Source organism: Corvus kubaryi, unplaced genomic scaffold (genome assembly GCF_017639235.1).
Source record: "Corvus kubaryi isolate FWS band 111438036 unplaced genomic scaffold, C.kubaryi_AGA036_p1.0 138, whole genome shotgun sequence".
NCBI lineage: Eukaryota > Metazoa > Chordata > Aves > Passeriformes > Corvidae > Corvus > Corvus kubaryi.
The window spans coordinates 12,271,816-12,296,223 of NW_024580672.1; the positions used below are offsets into that span (position 1 = coordinate 12,271,816).

Sequence of the window (24,408 nt, forward strand, 5' to 3'; positions counted from 1 at the left end):
AAATTATGTTAAATCCACAGACATTAATTTTAGCAGATGCCAATTCAGAGATTTCTTTACCTTTAAAAGGTCCTACAACTGCATATTGCAAACAATGGACATACAAATATACCTGTTCTTCTATCAGTCGACATTTTCTTGTATCCTTTGTTTTCTGTAATGAGCTACATGGCTTATATAACAAAACCAGTAGAAATAAATCTCATCAACTGAACTATAATGGGGGTAAAAAATACAAACCAAACCTGCATCTTTCAAATGGAAGTTATATTTAAAGGAATTACAGAAGAAATAATTTGTGGGAAGAAAAGTTCAGGGAGAAGAATCAGCTGTCAAAACTCTTTTCCTTAGATAAGACCATGGTATTATTCATCTACCTCGACTCTGATTTTTAAACAATATGGAGTATTCTTGGTTTCAGACTTTCAGCTTCTGACTGAAGAATTGTAAGCTGTTTTTCCTGTTCCCTTATAAAGTTCCGTAGATATTTCTGCTTCAAAATCTCTTGGTAACGCTGCTTTGTGATCTTTTCAGAAATATCCCGTGTGTCTGCATAAAATAAAGTATTAGTGTTAGCCTGTGCTCATAGGGCAGGTGTAGTCTATATTTACATGGGACTTGTCCTGGGGTTATTCCAAGTTCTGTGTAAAATAGGCAAGTATTTTAAAAAAGGCTCACAGTTGGGCTTAAGAGCCTTTATAGTACTGAATAAAGCAAAATCTTTCAAAAAGGTACTGGGCATGCTTTCTTTAGTTTCTAGCAAGTGCCCACTGTTTTGAAAATCTGTAACTGTTTTCCACTAGTGGAAAGATCTCTATAGTTTTCCTAATAGTGAATACCGTTTTTTGCTCCACATTACTTCCTGTGTTCTCTTGGAAGGGTGGAAAGGAGCGCATTGAACAGCTCTCAGAAAAAATGAAAGCATGTTGCCTAATGAAGTTATTAATGACTGTAATATTTTGACTTGAATAGTTCAAGGAATTTAGTCAATTAGCTTTGGTTACAAGAGCCACAGGCTCCAGGTAACTCTTCAGTAACCATGTTAGGCTTTGGCAGGAGGGACTCTGCTCATTGTGCACACACAGTAACAGACAGGCATTCCTTGCCCCTCAGCTGGTGGGGGAGAACAGCACTGTCCAGCCTTGGAGTTATTTTCTGAACGTTCTTTGCTTGTGCCTTGAAGTGCATCCCTGGACTCACCAGCTGCCTCAATGATGTGCATCCTTTCTGACACAGAGATAAGCATTTCCTTCAGCTGCAGGCTGAGCTCGTAGTTTGCTTGCTCTTTTAGACGGATGCCCTTCTTCAGCTCTCTAACTTTTTTCTGATGGTTCTTCACATTCTTCTTGTGCAACTGTTCATTTTGAAATTAATAAAGAAAGTATATGAGGTCATAGAAAAACTGTTCAGACAAACTTATGATGAAAAGCTATAATCTTAAGCACTGTGTTGTATCTTGATAAACTTACATGTATGTTGATTTGACTAGTAGCACATTCTAAGCTTTACTTTGCATAGTGTCTTTCACACACTGTATCCCAATATGATTATGGAGTGCTAATTTAAGGAGCAGCCAAGGAATAAAGAGGTATGGGTCAGGAAGAGAGATATATTAAAGATAAAACTTGAAAGGCAAAGGGAGAAAAGGAAGGAAATTGAATCAGTGAGTTAAGGACATGCTCTTGGCTGCTGGGAGCTGCTGCTGCTGATGGATGGGCTGTAAAGGGACAAGATAAATACTAAAGCTTGAAGAGGAAGAGGAGGCTGATGCCAACTAGCACAACTTGGAGAAAATCCAGAGGAATCACTTAAAAACAAGGACAGTCATAATCTGAATGAAGAAATAGATGAGATAGCCAGCAAATCAGATTGTTATGTCTCTGTTATTTTGAATACAGGGGCCAGGGATACTTCGAACACGCTGGTGCTCTTGGAGAGAAACATTAAACAGTGCAGACTGAAAGAATGCTTCATTAGAAATGGAAGAGTGACTTTTATATGCGGTGCTGTGTAAGAAGTGATTAGCAGGTCTGCATTCAGATGTTCAGGATAGGAAAGTATTTAATTCCAGTAACAGAGCAAGTAGATTTCTCTCCCTAGGCTTGATCTCTGCAGCAATCCATCTATGATGACTGCTTCCAAACACTAGAGAACTGCTTCTGTAAACAGCACAGCTCAAGTTGAGGAAACTATTGAAAGCCAGACGTACAAATACACGAGATATATATAAAAATATATATATATGTGTGTGTGTGTGTGTGCTATTATGGCTGTACTCAGTCCTTGAGTTAGCATGTCTATATCAATTGCCCTTATTCTTTCCAACACCTCTTGCTAATGAAGGCAAGGAGCTGCATTTAAACTTTCAGATGTGGTGGTTCACTTAGGATTTACCTTATCCATGACACCAAGACTCTGCTCCATCCCGGCTAAGTGCTGAGCGATGTGGGTGTCGTAGTTCTGCACAGTTAGGAACTGAAGAAGTAAAACCAGAAAGAAATTATCTTATGCCTGTTAATTCTCAACCATTCTACCCTTCTATAAAGAAAATCATACTATGTGAAACTCAAAGAACTAAAATTCCGCAGTGGTAAAGCTTACTAGTGATCATAAATGGACATTGTAAGGATACTCTTGGATGCTATATGAGTACTGGGCTGTGCAGCTGTTAAAAAGGATGTTATCTATTATATAATTATGATGGAAACAAGGGCCAAACAATTACGCTGAGATTGTCAAAAGCCCCAAGCTATACTTTTGTTTATAACGTAGTCTAAGATAACACAGCTGGAGGCCTAGGACAGTCTGTCTTTAGGCTAGAGAGGAAAATTATTTTCTGTCTAATGGCTTCCTAGTCGTTCTTACTTTTTTTACTGTTCTAGCTGCATAGTGATTGAGATTTCAGAGAAATTATTGGTTTTTTCATTGAGCACACTGCTACTAAAATACCTCTTTATCAAATGACAAATGGTAAACCCCATAATTTTTTATGGATCTGTAACGGGCAGTAGAAAAGTTTCTGTAGATGTAGATTCATCCTTCCAGAGTACTGTCCCACCAAAGTGACAGGTAGAATTCTGTGGACTGTTCTAGTTAGAAGAGGAGAAGCAGGAAAGACCCAGAAGGCTCCTTGTCTACAGAATTAAACTTCTTTCACTCACTGCTTCATTAACAGCCCTCATTCCAGATATTCTCAGGTCCTTGCCCACACACATTTATCTAAGCCATCCTTTTTTCCGTTCCTATTGTTGGGGTATTTGTTGCCTTGTCTTTCCCACTAACCCCATATTTCTACTCAAAAAGTGACATAAGTCAAGCCCCTCAGGGCACTCAAATTCTGATTAAACTGGAAAATGCCTTTGCTATGGGCAGTTTAATTCTCTCTGAAGGGTGAGAGTTCTGCTCATCAGTTAATGAAGTCTGAGCTAATGGCAACACTGGTGATAAATCTGCCACAAGAATTTTTCAGTGTATTGTCACATCACCTCTTTGGAAAGCTGTTCTGTTGACTGGAGTTAGTTATTAAAGTCCTGTGGCTGTGATTCAGAACAAGCATTTGGAGAGCAGCAAAACAAACGAAGATTAAGGAAAACGTACGGTTTGAATTTTCTTTTAATCTTTTGATTGAACTGCAGTATCCTTACCTGCTGTCCAACACTTTTCTTTTTCTCTATGCATTATAGATGTCCCCACTGCTGCATCTTCAGCCTACCCATCCTCCAGCATCCCTCACTCCAAACCTTTATGCCACCCACATCATCACCACAAGCCCATAAGATTTCCCTGCAGTCTCCTACATCCCATACTGCAATACCCTCAGACTTTCCCTACAACCTTTCTTCTTCCTCCTTTCTTCTCCCAGCAGTATCCTTGGCTGTGTCCCACGACCTTTACCTCTGTTTCCTGGCCTGCCAGCTGGGCTTGTTCAGAGTTATGTCGGTTCTGACATGCTGGCCGGCTGCCCCCTCTTGCCTGCCAGGCATGGCAAACAATTCCCTGTTCTGCTGCTGGGCCAGCAAAGAGGGCAGTGAGAGGGTGGGACTCCATGAGGCTCGGGCAGGAACGCTCAGTGTCTGTGTAGAGCAAAGTTACGGTATTTCTGTGTGATACCAGATGGGGGCACCTCAGACCTTCCACTTAAAAAGGATGCTGCTCGGTTTAAAAGATCTGTTCCTTGTGGCGCAAAATCCTGACTCCTTATTCGCCAGTTTTGAAACACTGATATTTAGGGCTAATTTTGCCTTAATTTACACTTGAATGTCCCAAAGAATTTCATCACTGCTAATCTCATGAGTAAAACTTCCCTTTGAAAGCTGACTTGTTGACCTATTAGGCATCATATTTCTCAGGTAATAAGAGACTTACGAGGTATAAATATAAACGATCTTTCTTACAGGTATAGGCAGCATAATTTTCTGCAGTTAAAATACAAATTAGAGAAAGCAACTCACTAGCTGGCAATCTTTTGAAATAGGTAGTATTACAATATCCCGAGCCTTCTCTGTCAGATCTCGTATCTGCATTTTCATTTTCTTGTGTTCCCATTCCAGCTGTATTATCCCTTTAGAGAAGTCTTTAAATTCTACCATGGCAGTAATTTTTTTTTCTCCTTGAGCCTAAAAAAATAGATAAATCCTAATTAACACACTTTGCAGATTATGGAATAATTGTTTGCAAGAAGAGGGGCAAGCTTCTAAAGTTATATTTTTAGTCAGTTGAACATGCTATACTGCAGTCTCTTTCCAGGATTTGCTCCAGATGGTTATCTTTTAAGGAAGTTTGTTCTCTTTTATGCTCTGTGTCACAGCCTTGGATCATAGAAATAGATGAAGAAAATGACAACTACCCTCTCCCTCCATCTATCTATCTTACATAAGAATGGAAAGGCATTTTAGGTCTACAAATTCAAGCTTGCTCTGTTAAAGGTATTTTGCAGATGTTACTGAAGGCTTTGTGCAGTAGGAGTAAAAGGCAATTTTTGTACAGCTAGAATGCCTAAAAAATGAACAGTTCATGAAGGTATGAAAAACTGTTTTAAGTATCATCACCAATTTCACCTTACATAAAAAGCTGTATTAATTTTTTAATTTAATGTGAGCTATTATTCAAATGCTTCTTAACATGACTGTAAGTTTGCCTCGAGGGAATTTTCGGACTGGTCCCAGGATATTAGCATTTTCTATTTACAATATATGTGTAAGTGATGGAGTGTCTGAAGACTGTTGCCATTTCATTGATCTAAATTGTATTGACCAAACATCGAGAAAGCAGTCTGCACTGCAATCTTTACATCATGAGAAGAGACATTAGAGAATTCTTAATAGCTTCTAGATTACAACTGAGCCTGCTGGTGTGTTGTATTGAATTGAAACTAGATGTCAAACTGGAGATAAAGCAGAGCCCCCGGAGGACAATACATTTGTTTAAAAAGCTTAAATTCCTTTCAGATAATGTGAATTACCGCAAGAGTGCTATTCAGTTCTTCAACAACACTCCTGTTAATGAGAACAGCATCACTGTAGTCTGGGACCTCAGTACTTCCCAATTCCACCTGTCCTTGTTTTAGCAAAAACTGGACCATCAAATTCTGCTGAAGCTTCATCTTTTCCTCCTTCAGCCTAAGATGGCAGAAAACAGAAACAGCATTTAGTGATTTCAACAGGATTATATAAATCCTCCCATGATTCTCAATGGTTGTATTTATTACATAATGGTGGTATGTCCATGTAGGGCTTACTCTTTAACAGCCTGTCTTCTGTTTGCTTCTAAAGTGACTACAAAATCTGCAATTTATGGTATGTGTATACATGAAGTTTTCAACCACTGGATTCAGTTTAACATACTCTAGCAGATGTTCTGAGGGAAAATGTTATTACTGAAAAGAGGTATTAATATCAGTTGAAAAGAAAACAGAAGAGACTTCCAGTCATTTTCCTGTATATTTCACTTTGGGATTCGGTCTTGATGATAACGAATGTGAAAATTATGTTATGTACATGAAAAAATTAAATATTGCAGGTCCAAGCAACAATGAAACCTAGATAAAAGAGTGTTGGAGAACAGAGATGTGTAATTTTGTTTGTAACTTTTGTTCTGTATTAGTGGAGTATTAAAGGTTAGCTGAACATAGGAAAAGACACAAAATTACCAAGTGAGTTCTTGGAAAATGTTCTCTAATTCTGACTTCATCTTCTCATTTTCATCCACTCTTCTCTGGAGAAAGGCCTGCATCTCTTCCAGTGCTAGGGCCTTCCATTTCACCTAGGCAAGCAACATTGTGACATTCCCAACTTTTTGAACTTTGTCAGTATGTCAGGGCAAGCCTGACGAGGACAGAGAAGACAAGTTCCTAAGAAGATACCTGTATACATAAATAATGCAGCCCAGTATTTTGAGAATCTCAGTACCGCATATGAGAAATAAAGGTTACAATCCTTGTACTCTGCTCAGAAAATTATTTGTTCATATATGCATAGTTTATTCACTTGAAGGGAAATCATATTTGCATCTCCTTTGGTCAAATTTCATGTATATCTTTTTCTGGATAATTCAGATTTATGCATTCATGCTTTCATAATGAACAAATACATCTCCAGAAACACCTTTTGTTAAGAATTGCTCTTTGTGTTCTAGAAAAATATTGGAATGCATTGGTGCAAGTGTAGAATGCTAATGGGAGAGGATGACTTCAACAGGTAATGGGAATCAAATACCTTCTAGTTTTTTTTGGTATAGATAGAGAAAAGGAAAGTGATATTTTTTTATTTTTAATGAAACCATATCAAGATCACAATCACTCTGATCAAATCCATCCATATTAACATGCTAATTTTTCCTCTGAAGAACAACTCAGCTAGAACAAGAGAACAGGCTTCCTAGTTATTCTGAATTGATGTGGCCAGAAGAAACTTTCAAAGGCCAATGGAATTTATGGATCCTGGATTTCACCATTAGTTTGACCATACATGATAACTCCACTTAAGTTTAAGACTCCAAAATATCAAGAAGTATATGGGCAAAATAAAGACTTTTACGTACCAGCTCCTCACTCTCCATTTTATTTCGTCTAGCCAGACAAAAACGTTCCCACACAGACTGGTCTAAGCCACTAGGCATGTGCTCAGGACTATCCAGTTCATCCATGGCTTTCATTAAAAGGGAAAGTGCATCTTGGCAATCCTCAGGTGATCCCTTCACATAGGGGTTGGCGGTGTCAAGGAGGGTTTCAGTCCATGGGGTCCTAGTGCACACACAGAGCACAGACAGGATGTACTTTGTATTTCCTCTTGCATAGAAGAAGGTCACAAACCTCAGTCTCTTGCAAAAAGCAAATAGATAAGACTACACAAACTAAGAATATTGTCTTGGAACCTGATGATTATTTAGATTGCATTTAAAATAGGTTTTGTGGAGTGAATAAGGAAATGTACATTCAAAATAGCAATTGTTAGCATGATGGGAAATTAGCTATTGTTAACTATCCAATAAAAAGCAGGCAATATAATGTAGACTATTAGAATAAATAGTATTCTCATTCTTGACTCATGAGAAATATTAGCAGGGGAGGGGATCTTACTCTGGCCGATGCTTGTAAAGTTGTAGAAGTTCATGAAGGAGATCCTCAGGTATATCAGCAAACTCCTCTATAAAACCATGTTCCAGGCTCTGGGGGTGGGGAAGAAAGCTTTCTTGTTACCACAATATCATTTTTTAAAAAAGCATCAACATGCCCATATCTTCGAAATACAGGATACAGTGCTTTTCCAAGCACTCCCAAACATCATGGGAATCTGCACTATTTCAAAAATTCTTCAATTTAAAGGACGCACACTGTCCTTTATTGCCTAATTTCATTGATCAGTGAGTTGACCAGAACTCTTGCTTACAGAGAAGTACATTCTTCTCATTATCAAGACACAACATTAACTTTTAACTTCTGAACCTCCTTGTGTTTCCAAGAGTCTCACCTTCCCTTCATGTATTGCGTCTTTATAGGGGCCTGTGTAAGCCTCAACACCATTTTTTGCAGTCAGGATTTTTCTTGCACTCTTGACCTATAGTAAAACCAAAAGATTTCAGGAATGAAACAGCCAGCAGAAGCACTGAATGGCTATTCACATACACTGATAAAGCTGACACTTCCTTATTTCTAGAGAAACCATGTGAGCTACTTTTAGTAACCATAGAGTGCCTTCTTCAGGGGTCACTTGTAGATACTGCTAGAAGATGAAGTGCTGTGAAATTAAACTAGCCTGCTGCTTAAGAATGTAACAAATTTGTATAAGAAGTGCTTACAAGCATTTTGAAACATTGAATGTAAGGACATATGTTGATATTTTTTTCCCCCCCACAGATTTTCTTTTACTTTCACATCATCTCAGGTAAGACCAGTCAAAAAAATCTCAAATGTTGTTCAGTGGAGAGTTCTTAACTTTAGAATGCAATTTCCCCATTGTAATGGCAGAGTTCTGCTAAGTCTCAACATACTAAAGTCACGTTTTATAGATGCTGTTAAATGCTAATACTCTGCTGGGGAGACAGTTTTGTTGTATTTGACAGTTTCCAGGGACCAAAAGTTGTACCAATGGGACCACTGAGAAAGTGAAAAAAAAAAGTATTTTGAAAAATGTAAGCTGGTGTACACTTGGCTTCAGATGGCTTTAAAACTAGTCCATCCAATCCAGTGGTAGGGGCTAGGTGCCTGTTTGGAATCCCTCCCTGCAGCTCACAAAGTGCCACTGGCAGCTCCAAACACGGTGCTCTGCACAGGCTGAGCAGGACATCTGACACGTGGAGGCAGCAGAATATTATCTGTGGACTCATGAACAGCTCCATGAAGACAAAGTGGGCAAATGGGATAATATTGTCCCAAGAGCCAGAACCAACCTGCAGACTTGCATTGAAATCCAGATCTACTACTGTGCTATCCAGGCTTTTGTTGACTTCTATGGGATTAGACAGGAATGGATAAACTCTAGGAGGTTAAACTGGTTGATAAAAATATAAACACTTTGTACTCTGTGGTATGTTCTGCTTCCACGGTCAGCTACTCTCACTCTGTCTTATGCTTTGAACTGGCAACGCACATCAGCATGGTCCTGGCCTGCACTGGACACCTCAGTGAAAAATGTGATGGCATTACACATTCTTTGTGCATCTTCCTGTCATAAATCCAACATAATTGGTACTTTCAGCTTGATACCAGGTACTAAAGAATATTATATGTAGCAAACAAATAGCAGTATGCCCTTCTGAATGTATGAAGTTTTACCAAAGAACTACAGATGAGCCGAGCTGAGTACCTATTAAGAAAACCAGATGTATTTATATGTATGTCACATGTACAGGTTGAAAAAAAACCCAATGACCCTGTAAATTGTCAGAAAGTCCTTTATGGCAAGATTTTGGTTTGGAAAGAGCAGACTTCACATGAAACTGTACTGTAAACATGACATTACTTCTAACAACATTCCAAATGACAACTTACTTTTTCTTTCTTCTTTTTTGTAAGGAATTTATGAAGTCCAGCTTCTCTGGTGTCCAACTCTTCATCCAACAGTAAAGCATAAATGAGATTGACTATTTTGAGTTCTTCCTGTGAAATGATTGTAATATAATAAAAGTTAACATTTCTGCTGCACAGAGGCAGAGATGAAAAATTAATGCTTTTTGCAACACCTGGTAGATGACCATCTGTGATTTCACTTTCTTTTCAGAGAGTTTGCAGACACTCTCATCAAAATTTTGTGTTGTTTCCTTGATGGAATCTTCAAGTTTCTTCCATTCATTTCTTAGAAACTGGGGAAGGGAAGGACAAGAGCAGTTATATTACATCTGGAGGAACAAATAATTTCTGATGTGTCTCTAGATATATATCTATATATATGAGATGATGGAGAATGCACAATATGGAACTGTGTAATTCAGCCAAAAGGCCACCGAAATTACTTGTTTGGAAAGAGTTATGCCAGGCTATAAAGTTATGTTGTTCCAATACTATTTTGAAGAATAAATATAATTGTATTATTTGTGTATGGCATCAGCAACTCTGGGAATGGAACCTAAAAAACACATTTCAGAAATACTGGTACATTTGTGAAGGAAAGTTACCTTCTTAGGCTATCACAAGTTTTTACCCATAGTAATTGTTGTAAGTGGAGACTGCCTAATTCTACTGTCTTAAGGTAAGATTTATTTAATATGCCACATGATCTTTGATGATCATTTATTGTTATTCCAGCCTGTTTATTGGTATTCATCTTTAGAACTTGCTTCTGAGAAAGACAGGAAGCTTTGGTCATGAGCACTGTGAACAAATCCATCTTTTCCTCATTTTAATTTACCTCTCTATACTCTTCTTTGTCTTCATTCAGTTCCTTGACTTTTTTCTCATAGTCTTCAAATGTTTTCTTTTCTTCTTCACTCCAAAGATCCTCAGGTCTGGATATAAAAGAAGGTGGAGGGATATCCTGGAAGTATTGAAGAAAAATATGCTTAAAAAGCAATATTAAGTCTACATCAGCACACTAACAAACTACAGCATGCACTAAATTTCATGAAACATATTTCTTAGTAAGGTACAAGTCAAAGTAACATATATATTCTGTTGCTCTGGTCTGTTACTTGCACCAGTAATTTTAGAGTAATTATATTGTGCTAGACTCACTGCCTTACAGGAATTCACTACTGGATCTTGTAAAATACAAGTATTTGGTACTCAAATACTACTGTCAGTACAAGATACACCACATTTTCTGTCTCAGAACCCCAAATCTAACTCCATGCTAATGTAAACTTCTAAGTGGAGTCCTAATTTTTCAAAACAGATCGATTTCAGAGGAGTGCTTAGGTGTGCCCTACCCTTTTTCTGTGGCACTCCTTCACATCCTTTCCTTCCTCTATCTATATTTGCTGAGTTAAATGAAACAATGTTTTTCTGTAAGATCACAGCCATGGATGATAGACCCTCCCCCCAGCAATATAGTTGTTATATTGGTAATATATTAGATAGAGGTAATGATGATACATTAAATGGATAATGTTCCTCCAGTATTCCACTGTGACAGGAACAGGTGTTGATGGGTAAATCATACACAGGCAGTAGAATCTTGTGGTCTTTTTTTGTGTATGCTCTCTTATGGAGCCTGTCTGGTCCTAATTCAATTCTACAGTTCTCCAGCTTTCTTCTGTCACTGAGGTTAGAGAGAGGTTTGCTGGTTGAATTTCACATTGCCATTAAGAGCCCACAAGTTTCCTAAAGGACATGGCAGAAACGCATCTCACCATTTTCAAAACGTCTTCCCTCCTGATTTCTAGCACTCCACCCATCATGTCATCAAGAGCACGCAGTCTTTCATCATCCTGGGAACAACCACAAAAAATACTTGAAGGTACAAAAGAAGAGTAGCAATTGCACGTTTTGGGGACAACAACAGTGTTCGCCTCTAGATTATTCAGTGTGTCACTAGTAGATTGATGCTCTTTGGGGATGTGTGTGAAACATGCCAAAAGTTTCAGTTCACTGTATGAACAACAGATGTTCATATGCCAAATAACTTACTAAAACTGCCATGTTGGTAGTTTTGGAAAGAACACATAGGCATAGGGTATTCCTGGCCAACTGGCAAGCTATGATGAAGGAAGTTGTAGTGTCACTGTCTTATTGTGGATCTGTTTTGGGGCCAGAACCATCTTAGTTTTTTTACAGATAGATTCTAAAGCCAGAGGAAAGCACTATGGTCTCCTAGTCTGATCCCTGGAGAACAGAGGCTGCTCAATCAACAAACACATATCAAGCACAAAGCTCCAGACTGAGCAGTAGCATGACTTTGGACATGTATCTAGTTCCCAGCCACCTGATATGGTATTTTAAATTGCCCCTAAGCACATGCTTAAAAACTGTGAGTCCAACACTATCTTTTCTCCCCCCAGCTGACCTATGTAGTTCTGATTGTAAACAATAATAAGAGGGAAAAGGCACATATCGTTACCTACTAGTTTAAATTTATTCTCCCATACTACATTACTGGCATGTTTCAGTGCTGCATTAATTAAAAAGCCTAACCAGAGACAAAGGCCTGTAAGAAGGATACTACTTTAATTACCGTAGCAGCAAGGCATCTTTCCCGTTCAAGCTTAGCCAGCAATTCCAATTGCTCTTTCTCCTCTTGAGTCAAGTATTTCTCAGCTTTAATCTGAAGGAAGAAAATGAGGTTCATATCAGGGTTCTTTTCTCCAAACGTGATCACGTGGGGACTAAGAAGCTTTGGAAGAATGGTGGTCCTGGTTTTGGCTGGGATGGAGTTAAATTTCTTCCTAGTAGCTGGTACAGTACATCCCTCAGCCTTGGGATTGGTATGTTGGTGGTGAGCAATTGTTTTTCATTTGCAGCAGTTATTTTTCCTGGGTTTTCTTTCTCTTTTTATTATTTTCCTCTTAATTACATTTATGATTAAGTTTTAATTTAATTAATTACATTATGATTATCATTGTTGTTATTATTATGATATTTTATTTCAGTTATGAAGCTGTTCTAATCTCAACTCATGAGTTTTCTCACTTTTACCCTTCCAATTCTCTCCCTCACCCTGATGAGATGGGGCAGTGAGTGAGCAACTGTGTGGTGCATAGTTGCTGACTGGGATTAAACCATGACAATGCTGTAATACAAATTCTTAATGCTTTCTCTATCTCTGCTCTATGACAATATTCCTCAAGATGAAAATTCTCCTTTTGTACAGCTACAAAAACTACATTTAAATATCTTAAAATATAAACCACCATCACTTTTGTTGATACTAGTTGTGTTTTGTGCATGCCTATTCTTACAGTGGGATAACATGCACTAGTGAGAGAGCAAAGAAAAATGGGAAAAGATTGGCCACATGAGCAGATAACATCAGTGGAATATATTGCATAAGAAATAAGCTCTTTCTTTGTAAATAATTAATTGAATTTATAAGTACATTACTAAGTATGCTCTAATACTTAGATTTTCAGTTGGAAACTACTTTGTTTCAAAATAGCGCTCAGAGAAAACAGACAAACCCTTAACTATGGAAGCAGTTCCTGAAAGCCCAGTTTGAATGTCAGGAACAAAGAATTCCTACCTAATTTATGGGCATTTTGAAAACTTTTAACATCAATAAATTAATTTTGTATATATTTTTTTCATTTCAGATTGACTTATTAAGTCTTTTCTCCTTAAAAAAGAAAGGGAAGAAAATGAGCCAAAAAGATGATTTTAAGTATACAGACATAGCTGCTTTAAGGTTTTTCAGTACTGACACAATGTCTGGAAATGTGAAGAATTAGAGAAATGGATTTGAATGGGTGAAATAGAAAGATGCATTTTTCAGACACCTCTGAATCCTGAACAGTGAGCGCTCGCTCCGGCATCTCATCATCTGTAAGGACTGGCTCCCACACTTCCACTTGAAGTTCAAGCTGTTCCAGGATTTCTCGGATCTTCATGTTTGCTTCTTTCACTCGTGCTATCTCCTGCTCCTTTTGTTGTACAATTGCATCAAATTCCTCATTAAAAGCAGTTTTCACTTTGTAAATTACATCCTGGAATATAGAAAAAGGAAACAGCAGTACTGTTCAGGTGATGCCATAATGATTTTTTGCCTTTTCTTTTATACCCCTTTTATATACCTTTTTATACCTTTTTGTATTCTTAGTGGTTTTTAGCCTACATTCTTAGACTTATTTTGTTAAGCTAGGAGACTAAACATTTCAGAAGCTTCAGAGTTAGGGATCAGTGTGCCCCAGACCCCAAGGTCCTCTCCAGAACACATTCTGTAAACTAAGATAGAACCATCCAGGGGAAGGCTCCTTGGGGGGGGGGGGGCTCATTCAAGCCTCTCATTGGGGAATTTTTGATAGCTATGCTAATTAGTAAGACCTAGAATGTTATACCTGATCTATTGTGGGTGGGCATTGTGCTGTGCATTGAGGTGCATTTGACCTGGACGTAGTGCACCTAAGGATCCTTAAAATAAATACCAAGGTAAAATCCCTTTTTCCCTTCCAACTGTGTTTGATTCTTGATTTTAAGACCAGGAAAAGGCATCACAGGTCACATCCATCCATGTTTATATACTACTCCTCAAGCCATCAGAATCATAAATGTGTCTATTTGTGTGTGTGACAGGGAGATAAACTGATAAACCCTTTATGGGAAAATCATAAGGGCAGAGTTCAAGCTTTGTTAAATGGAGTTGGGCAGATGATCTCTTTTTGCCTTTTTTTTTCCCTAGAAATTTTTATTCATTCCTTCTACGTATTTGGCATTTAAGAAAGAATCTGAAAGAAACATGCTGCTGCCAAAGTTAGATAAAAAAATCAGTCTGTCCTCTATTTGGTTTTTTTTGGCCCTCTTCAGCTGAAAGAAGGAGGAGCTTCAAAGAAAAAAACATGTGACCTGTAAATCTAGAGACTGTACAGTCACAGGTGTAGGAAGGGAGAGCAAAGGATATACTTTCCTGATGCAACCTGCAGTTTCAATATGCTTTCATGTGATTCTCTGACATATATAAGTAAAATGTGTCCATTAAACAAACAAACATTGGAAACTGACTTTTTAAGAAGACCTCAGACCTTATAATCATTTAAAAAAACATGTATTCTGAGTGGATAAATTCTTCTTTTAGCAGAGATAATTGATCTCAACAAAGAAAAGTAGAACTTTAAGAGGGTAGCATATGTCTCTCTTACTGTATCCATTTACTAAAATGCACCATGAAAAGGATACAGATACCCTGAAACTGGATAATCAATTTCATATGTTGCTCTTCCAAACCCAAGCTGGAAAATCCACAGCACTATGTGCATTTATCAGCTTTTGTCTCAGTTACTCAGAGACTGGTGCAACTCTCCATTGTTTAGTGTCAGTATGTCCAAAATCTAACAGTGGCTGTGACTGCTGTGAAAACCAACAGATATGAGAGTGTCACTGCAGTAAGACAAATTTCAGAAGGTATCACCTTCAATAATATTGTCTGATGGAGTTTCTGCTCCCTGGTGTGCAAGTCACATTGGTGGTATAGGGTAGATGTGTCGCCACCATACTGACAGCTCAGGCTTCCATTTAGGCAGTGAGATGCACCATTGTCAGCCACTTCTTCTGCTGCCTTCTCTCCTTCTTCCTCAGATAAAGCAGTCTCAGAGTCAACCTCAAGAGTTTTCTTCTGAGCCTGCATGTCACAAACATGGTAACTGTGTTAGATTTGTACACGATCCAGTGGCACATGATGAAAAAAATTCTAGAGGTTATATTCTTCAATTAAGCTCAGTGATCAAAATAATACAAGTTGAAATGTTCATATCTGGAATATTGGGTCCATTTGTAGGTTCCCCAGTACAACACTGGGAATACTGAAGCAAGTCCAGTGATAGGCCACTAATATGAGTAAAGACTTTAAACATTTTACATGTGAGGACAGACTAAGAGAACTGGAATTGTTTACCCTCAGGAAGGAGAAGGCTTGGGGGGTTCTTTTTCCTGAGAGGGTTGTTAAACGTGAGAAAAGGTAGCCCAGAGAAGTTACGGATTCTTTCACCATGGAGCTATTCCAAGCCTCACTGGACACAACCCTGTGCTGCATGCTCCAGGAATGTTGGACTAGATAAACTTCCAAAGGGTTCTTCTAACCCCAGATATTCTGTGATTATTTAAGACTAATACATCTTTTTTAGCAACATTTCGTCTTTATTTCTATTTTCAAATTAACTTCAACAGCAAGAAAATGAGCCTTAGGAATGTAATTAGATAAAGAAGTGATAAGATGCCAGCTCAAAATATCATGATCTGTACCTTAAGATCAGCTGTCTCAGTCTTCTTTAAGTGAAGAACTTTCTTCAAAGTTTCCAGCTCTTCTTTACTACGTTCCTTCAGTGGATAATTACTCACTTGACAATCCATATGGAAGCACTGCTCAAATTTAAAATACAAAAACCCAAAGTAAGAATTTCTTTAGAATGTTTCTATCAGTTAATTTGTTCAATACCTGAATGGTAAACAATTACAAAGGCTTCTTAGAATCAGGAATAAAATTGAGGATCAATTAGTACAGACAATGTATTAAATACAGTTTTTAAAAAGAATCTATGGATGTGGTCTCTTTATCCATCTTTATCCACAGAATTAAACCAGAACTAGTTTTTTTTTTTTGTAAAATGACTTGCTCTTTCTCTACCCTTAGGATAATCCAGTACCATCAGTTTCAGTCATCTCCCTCTGTTTACAATAGGCAAAATCAGGGTTAAGTTTTGCCTTTATGTTCTGTGTAGCAGAAATCCTATGGACTGCACAAAGAAAAATAGTGTTTACTTCTATATTGTCTGAGATCAAGGAATTAAAGTGTTGCCTATTTGCTAATCAGCACCCTTTTCCACCTTAGAAGGTAAAATCAGCCAGGCTCAGACAAAATGAACAGAATAAAAGATTTCCCTGAGCCCTGGGAAGAGGTAAAATTTTCCCCACACCATAAGCAAATCAGAAACATGTTATTTTGTCTCAGTACCTTACGGAATAAATAAACTACTGCAGAAAATGTCTTAAAAAGAAGAGGTTACCTTAACTGCACGCCCTTTTACACACATAACATCCCAGCAGTCATATTTGATTAAATCTTGCAAATAGCAGTAGGATAAATTCTCCATCTCAATCTCCTTCCTCGCCTTTCAAGATACAGAAGAGAAAATAACAAGATGCGATGCAAAGTAGCAAGATATGGACAATGTGCATTGAATTATTGAAAGAAAACTAACAGATAAAATGAATTATCAATATTTCATCATCTTAGACTATCACTACCATCTTCTCCAAAACCTATATTGCATAGTACTGAAGGCATCATTTTCTATGTGATGAAAAGCATTCTAGAACTTAAGCAACATGCCCAAGGCCACAGTGTGAGATTTATAGTTTCTGGCATAAATCATATTCCAATTTGCATTGTCTGCATCAGCAGTTTCACCTGCTTCAAAAAGTGACTTTAAATACTTTTCCGTTTTTCTGCTTCTCAGCAGTGAACACAACTTTGAGATAATCCTCTGTATTCACTCTTTTTTCTCCTTTCCACTTACAGTTTTAAAATGTTCCCCCATTCTGCCATACCCTGGCCACGTCTCGTTCAGCCTCTTCTTGCACTCGTTCCTGTTCTTCTAAATCCAGGTTGAACTCCCAGTGCTCAAGTTTCTCAATGTCTGGCACCTGCTCATTTTCATGCATCATTTTCTGAATCTGTTTTTTTAAAAAATAAGTGTAAGGAATAAAAAGTAATTTGAACGTGAATAGGGGAAATGCTATTTTTAACACTATAGAACTTGATATCAGAGAAAATTATTTTAATTACCTGCACTTTTAACTGCCTTATGGGAAGAAACAGAAGAAAAAAGAGAGGACAGTATTTTCTATAATGGAAGGTTGTTAGGCAGAAATAAGCCTGCTGAGGGGACAGATATAGGTATAAGGTACAAGGTATAAGGGTGGTACAAAATATTCATTTGGAGCAAAGGAAACTGAGAAGCAGACAGTAACTCCTGGCAGTTTTAGGAGTTCTTCAGGTCCCTGAAGAGACACATCTCTTTAGTACCTGTCTGCTCAGAGTTTATGACAAAAATGTAACTGAGCACTAGAGCTCACAGCCATAAAGGAAGTGTTCTTGTAAACAAAACTGGGAAGCTGAGCCGTTACCCTTGTAAGAAACTCACAGTTTCACGCAGCTTTTTAATTCCCATTTGCACTTCTTCCTTCTGGTTAGCAAATCTCCGAGTGTCTTCTCTCATAACCTGACATACAACAAATGTATTATTGAAAGACAAAAAAAAAGGCAAGAGGAAAAAAAATACTGAAGTAATCTAAAGAAACATTTTCTATACAGAAAATAAAATGCCAGAGGGGTTAATACCTGAAATAGACACAACCCTAATTGAATAGGATAATCCTTAGAATTGCACAAGAGAAAACAGATCTCACAGTCAGGTCACACTGTAAACTGGTTGTACAGCAACAGTGCTTGAAAAAAAGAAAATTAACTAAAGAAAGACATAATTACAAGTGCAATGCTTACAGACACATTGACCTGCATAAAGCCTACTGCCAGAATTTTTTAATCCTTAGATTTTTCATTGTTGAAAATTTTCACTGCTTTCATTTTTCATTGAGTAACCTGCCTGGTTTCTGGTAATAATCTTCTGTGCAACTTTTTGACATTTAGAATAAAAAAGTCTTTTTATAAGTTTCCAAAAGAAGTGAATTTGTCAGGCTTTTTTTTTCTTTGCTTTTTTTTTCTTTACTCCTTGTGTAGAAGTGCTCTTCTGGTCTTCAGAGCTCCTACTGTGCTTGGCACGTTCTCTGATGTGTTTATAACCTTTACCTAGAATTTCTAAAAGTCTAGATCAGAATGGTTGAAGAGAAGTCCAAATGTGAGAAAAGCTTTTGAAACTGGATCCCTTTACAGCAAATACCTTAGCACCCCAAGTAACTAATGACCCTTGAAAACTCTGGCTTCGATTAGTACTTGTTCTGTGAAAGTACCTTCTGCATTTTCTGCCCTATCCATGTCATGTCGTTGGTATTTGTGACGTTTCCATCTTCTTCTGCCACCTCTGCAGTGGAAGATTTCAGTGGTGCCTCCTGAAATTAAGGATATAAACGTCTAGCTCAGGTACTTAGAGAGTGAAAGAAAGATGGAAATTAAAGAAAAAGTGGACTCCCATTAGAAACACCACCACTTAGAGAGTGTTATATTTTTGTTGCCTAACCAGTACCCAGATTTGATCCTGCAAACCCTTGCTATTGTGCAACGCCTTTTGAGTCAAATGATCAACTGGACTAATCTCTGTAATCACAAGTTTGATTGATTCCAATGGAAAAATACAGAATTAGTAACACACAATGTATAGCAGTAACATCTCACTGGGAATGACACGTAACTTCACATGAGGAGAAACTGACTTTCACAGAGTTTTCTGTGCCTTAGGAAACCAAGTGAAACTGAAGATGTGAATGTCATCTTCCCATAAATATTCCATTTCTTTGATAGTACTCTTCTGCAAATTACTATTTAAGCATAATCAGCCTATCCTCAGACTTATTCTTCCACTTTAACAAAAGGATCAGTGTATTAAGGACAATTTTTATCATGTACAATTTCAGGATAATGATCAAACTTTTCCCCCAATAAAAATAAAGAAAACACATTAAATTTCTTTACTGGAAGTGATTTTGATGTGGACTCTGGGTCAAACTTCCATTCTGGCATAGATTTTAAAAATGAATTTTCATCTGAAGTAGACTTGTTCAGTATTTCAAGAAGAGATTGCCAGTAAAGAGCAGCTTGCTCTACTTCAGTTTCTTTTATCTCCCTGGTAAACAGAAAGGGAACTGATGTATTTTTTGTATATTATAGAAAAGGACAAAGTATTAAATATTCATTATAACACAATTATTAAGTAATTTAAAAATGCCTATTCAATATTTTTGTATTGTGAGTTCTAGAATTGCATAATTAAGTGAAGTCTCCAAAGAAGTAAAAATTCTGAAAGACAGATTGCCCATATTAAAAATATTGCTCTGACAGAGTCATCTTTAATCTATGCATCTACCTGAACATTGATTTTACCACAGAAAAACTGTACATTCAAGTGTCTCTTACTCCTAATGTCTGTTAAGAGCTCTCTATAGCCACAGTGTAATTCCCATTAAAGCTGTGATGTCTCCTTATCACTGAGTTAAAATAGTAACTCAGGAGATTACATCCCTTACATCCCCAGGGAGCCCTTTCCAGAGCTGATTTGAGAATGATAAGAAGTATCACTACTGGCGATACTTCCCAGAAGATACTCGTGTATGTTGTGCTGGAATCAGACCCAAAGTGCAGTACTTTTCCGGAGCTAGGGAGGCCAGCTGCCTCTAAAGATGAGAGGAATGATTTTATTTCTATCCAATTCTTCTTACTTTGAGACTAAGAAAAATGAAGTCTAGAATCACAAGTAGATGCAAAAATTAATCTGTCAGGATACAAGAAATGACACAATCAATATTAGTTGCCACTTTATACATACTTCCACTTCAGACACACCAGGGCACAATCATTTTCACCGTTAACTAGGATGAAATTGCCATCCAGGGAGAATACCATGGATCTGATTCCCCCTCCTTGATACGACTGACAATGCTTTTGAGCAAGTATATCCTAGAGAAGTCATAGAAGCAGTATCAGCAAATACATTTTTATAATGGAATATGTATTTAAATTATTTTTATTATTTAAATTTTTTAAATATTTTGATGTTTCTTTATGTTTAGATAAAAGTCAATCCAAAATGGCAACACAAAGTACATAAAATACTAGGGGTTTTAAGTTTAAAAGGTTCGACTACACATGGGACAAGTTTGTAGTATATTGATTTTGCAGGAGATAAAGAACAGTAGCAAAATTATCTACACTAAGATTTACTGAAGAAGGAAGTAAGTGGTTTGTATGACTGTATACACATTCATTATAAAAACAATGGTCCTGTATAATGCTGTATCAGTCCATGTTCAACACAAATTTTTCTCAAACACCTTCTATTCAGGTGAGGGAAAGTTTACAGTGAAGGAAAGTAATTTTCACACTTCTGTCTCACGTAAATCAAACAAAGCCTGTGCCCAGACGCCCACCTACCAGAGTAGAAGTATTGTAGATAAACAAAACACCATCCTTGGCTGCTGCTGCCAGCCACTGGCTGTTGGGTGATAAACAGAGCAAACCTGATCCAAACTGATTGCTAGGAATCCTCTTTTCTGATGAATATACTGATGGATCTTCCAACTTACTCTGCCAAACAAGCAAAAGGTTAGCAGCAGTTCAGATGATACCTATGAAATATCTATGCCATTTTGAGAAGATTAATGACAGGTTTGTGGGTTACCACATGCACTGCAGTTTAAACTGTTGTTGGATTACTAATCTAGTAATTACTAATCTAGTAACTAGTGCCATTGCTGTGCTGCTGCTTTGCCTCTCATCTCTGCAAAAGGGTCTGGATTCAGTATGTTTGAGCCTGGAATTTCTTGGCTCAGAAAGGATGTGACATGTCAAGGAGGAATGCTGACCTTTAGAATTCACCTTTTTACTTACCTTGACTCAAAACTCTGGGAGACCTGTGAGCTGCAGAGAGCTGCAGTTCTTCAGCAGGCAATGACAGTGGCTTCCTGAAGCTCCCACTACTTCATTGTGAGGCTGGGCTGGGTTTGCATCTGAGAGTCCTGGGCTCACGTTGGCTCAGCCCCTTCAGGAGCTGCATGCCCAGGTCACTCAGCAGACTGCACAAACCCACAGCTCCAGCACAGAAGCCACATGTGAAGTGCCTGCAAGTGGTGTGGATTTTAAGAACCAATATAATAGGACAAGGACATTATTTTTGCCAGGTTTCTGAGCAAGTGGTAGGATACTAAAAGTTGATGAGTATGTATGGAATAGGTATTTTGAGTGGAGAGAGGATTTCTTTAAGATAATATCCTGCTATATTAATTTCATCTACAGCCTTTGTTTGCTGGTATTTAACCATCACCCAAAGTAAAGCAACTGCAGAGAATTACCTCTTCAGAGAGGTGGTATTTACAGATGAAAGGTGCACAGGTGCAGTAGCCATACACAATGTTATCCTTCAATCTGACTGCTGAGCTCAAAGGGCAATCCAGATCATATTGCTCCTTTTTCAAGTCACTAGTGTTAAACATTCCTTGTTCATTCACATACTTATCATTATCTAAAAGATTGACAAAAGAAAGAGGGAGAAAGAGGCATCACTACCACTAATGCAGGTGCTTTCTCTATCATGTAATTATGAAAATGATCCTCAGCAAGGAGTGAGCGTGATGTAACTTTTCAGGGAAGAGATTGGGAATTCATTACTTAGATTTAACACCAACTCAGTGAGTTGTGCTGATGTAGCACACTGCAGTGAAGCAGAGCAATAGCTCTACTGGCTCTAAAGAAGTACGAGAAACAGTTCAACCACAGTGCTGTGACAATTTGCATACACTAATTTACTCTGCTTCTTGAGTATTACATCAACAGTGCTAATTAGTTTGCATGAAGGTTCATGTCACCATTGCCTTCATCTAGAACTTATTTTAGGAATCTCTGCCATGAGGAACACACAGCCTGGGTGGTATTGGTTAAAACACTGCAGTTCACATCTTCAAAAGGGCATTTTATTCTTTTTGGTTCCCTAAATTGAGCTTTAAAGGGACACCTGAAATTAAGACTGACGAGGCACCTGATATAAAACTGAAATGAAGACAATAACTGTAGATCTTCAGCCACTTTGAAAACAAAGCCCCATTTTATATGTCTAAAAATAGGCACAAAAAAATCTAATATTACCGAATATTTAAAGAAAATATTAACTTTGTTGAAAACTACAAAACTACTTTTTGAAAAGTTTGTAAAATGTACAGCCTTTTAAAAATTAAACGTAAGTAACTTGAAAATCTGATCCTAGGCTTGTTGCCCTAGAAAAAGTTAGTATATATTGCAATTCTTACCTGTTGCAATTGCTGAAGACAGATGAAAAATTTCCAGTCGTGCTTGTTGGACCTCTGCTACATTAAGAAGTACCATCACTTCAACTAAGTCATTCTTTAAGTCAGAAATTACAGAAAGGTGGAGCACTTCATCTGCCAGTACTGAAGCAGGTAAGGAACATCAATGGAAATTGTTACTGAAGCATGGTAACCTTGTTTTTACTAAGCTATCCTGTGACACAAAACGAGATCCCAGTTTGGAATACATCTCAGCTCAGGAGTGCTGCATGCACTCAACTCTGCTTTAGGCACTGGGTGCTGGGAATCCCTAAGCACAAGCTCATTATTATTACACTACACAGTCAAATCTGAATTTACCTCCAGCTTGAATTGTAGCAATTTTGAGGCTGTCTGCTGGTAACTGCCAGATAAAGCACAGAAAAACCCTCCTCTAACAAGCCATCCAGACAATGATCAGGCAAATTACAAAAATTATTTAAGGAGATAAATTAATTAAAATGATAATATAATGTCCTTTATACTTAAAATTATGGTGAATGTCGATACACACAGATATTATCTGTAAGAATACTGGCTTTGGAAAAATAAATTCACAAATTTCAAATTTTTTTTGTGAGTTAAAATTCATCATATTTTATTCCTCACTATCAATCAGCAAAGCTGACAATTTCAGCAGTTCCCATGTTGAAGATGTCTGTGGTAGAAATTTGTAACAGGAGATTACACACAATGATCATAATCTACAGTTTTTTAATCCAAATTCTCACAAAATTCTTTAGTTTACCACTATTACTTTTGTGCTGGAGCTATGATCAGTTTGTCAGCTAATCCATTCTTTTCCCTGTGACTTATACATACTCTGAAAGAAGGTAATATTGGTACATTTGCTAACTAAAATTACAAAGGGGGAAAAAAAGCAAAAAACCAAAACCAACCAACCAACCAGCCTCCCCAAAACAAAACAAAAAACCCCAAAAAGAACTCCGGTCCTTACAAAATAGGTGGGAAGAATATGTTTAGTCCTCCCAGAAAATAAGTAGAATGAAGGTGAGTGGCTTAGCCTGACTGGCAAGTACACTTAAAATTCAGAAAATAGTGAGAAGAAAATGTAATTAATGTTGTTACATGTATTACCTATATATCCCAGAACTTGGAATAATTCTGATGGACGAGCATCTAGAATAAAGATGTGTCCTTCTGTAGCTCTTGCAATGAGGAACTGGCCCCTCTGATCATAACTAGGTAAAATGCAAATCCAAGTAGAAATCAATTCAATACAATCAATAAAAAGAGTCAAATAATTTCACTCCCGTAACATGCTGACTTCACTGAGAGCATAAACACAAATTTCAGCTTCTGGGTTTACACGGTTAGGGTCTGATATAAAGCCCAGTGCTATGAGTGCAGTTTCTAATTGAGTGGGTGGTCAATCTAAAGCTGATCATACTCCACAGCAGTCCGCATTAACAACTTTGTTAAGTCAGAATTTCTTTTACATTCACTTTTTTAGACATAAAACTATTATACAGATCTTGATATTATTTTGAAAAAACATGTCTTTGCATTGATTGAATTTTGAACAAGTTGCTTTCTGTATCTATTTTTAAAGTTTTGTCTTAGGTAGCTGTGAAAAGAGACACATCTGAGTCTCAAATAAAAGGCAGATTTATATTAAAGTCTAGCAGTTCAAAATCCATTGTATCCTTTGCAAAGTAGAGTAATGCACTCTCAGATTTTTCAATAACTGGGGGGAAAAAAACCCAACCAACAAAAACCCCAACCAAACAAAAAAAGCCTTTTAGATCACTAGAGCGAATTACAAGAGGACTGGTAAATTCCAGAACTTTAAGCAAATGAATAAT

General features: G+C 37.5%; 1 protein-coding gene across 2 annotated transcripts in view; it reads right to left on the reverse strand.

The window, feature by feature from the left end:
* Positions 1-248: 248 nt before the first annotated feature.
* Positions 249-24,408, reverse strand: part of CFAP43 (cilia and flagella associated protein 43) — a 43,280-nt gene continuing 19,120 nt past the window's right edge. The window contains exons 13-39 of one of the 2 annotated variants that reach the window (XM_042019267.1): positions 23,681-23,784; positions 22,547-22,687; positions 21,596-21,765; positions 20,679-20,831; positions 20,074-20,204; positions 19,224-19,374; positions 18,545-18,643; positions 17,719-17,796; positions 17,123-17,248; positions 16,579-16,683; positions 15,818-15,934; positions 14,988-15,197; positions 13,363-13,569; positions 12,105-12,194; positions 11,284-11,361; positions 10,344-10,469; positions 9,679-9,798; positions 9,488-9,595; positions 7,968-8,054; positions 7,577-7,665; positions 7,039-7,240; positions 6,149-6,261; positions 5,462-5,618; positions 4,452-4,616; positions 2,395-2,475; positions 1,201-1,354; positions 249-549 (exon numbers count right to left, since the gene is read on the reverse strand). In XM_042019267.1, coding sequence (XP_041875201.1) covers positions 392-549; positions 1,201-1,354; positions 2,395-2,475; positions 4,452-4,616; positions 5,462-5,618; positions 6,149-6,261; positions 7,039-7,240; positions 7,577-7,665; positions 7,968-8,054; positions 9,488-9,595; positions 9,679-9,798; positions 10,344-10,469; positions 11,284-11,361; positions 12,105-12,194; positions 13,363-13,569; positions 14,988-15,197; positions 15,818-15,934; positions 16,579-16,683; positions 17,123-17,248; positions 17,719-17,796; positions 18,545-18,643; positions 19,224-19,374; positions 20,074-20,204; positions 20,679-20,831; positions 21,596-21,765; positions 22,547-22,687; positions 23,681-23,784 — 3,520 coding nt within the window. In that variant the 3' untranslated portion in view covers positions 249-391. The remainder of the gene's footprint in view (positions 550-1,200; positions 1,355-2,394; positions 2,476-4,451; positions 4,617-5,461; positions 5,619-6,148; positions 6,262-7,038; positions 7,241-7,576; positions 7,666-7,967; positions 8,055-9,487; positions 9,596-9,678; positions 9,799-10,343; positions 10,470-11,283; positions 11,362-12,104; positions 12,195-13,362; positions 13,570-14,987; positions 15,198-15,817; positions 15,935-16,578; positions 16,684-17,122; positions 17,249-17,718; positions 17,797-18,544; positions 18,644-19,223; positions 19,375-20,073; positions 20,205-20,678; positions 20,832-21,595; positions 21,766-22,546; positions 22,688-23,680; positions 23,785-24,408) is intronic. The other variant, XM_042019268.1, reaches the window with a different exon arrangement.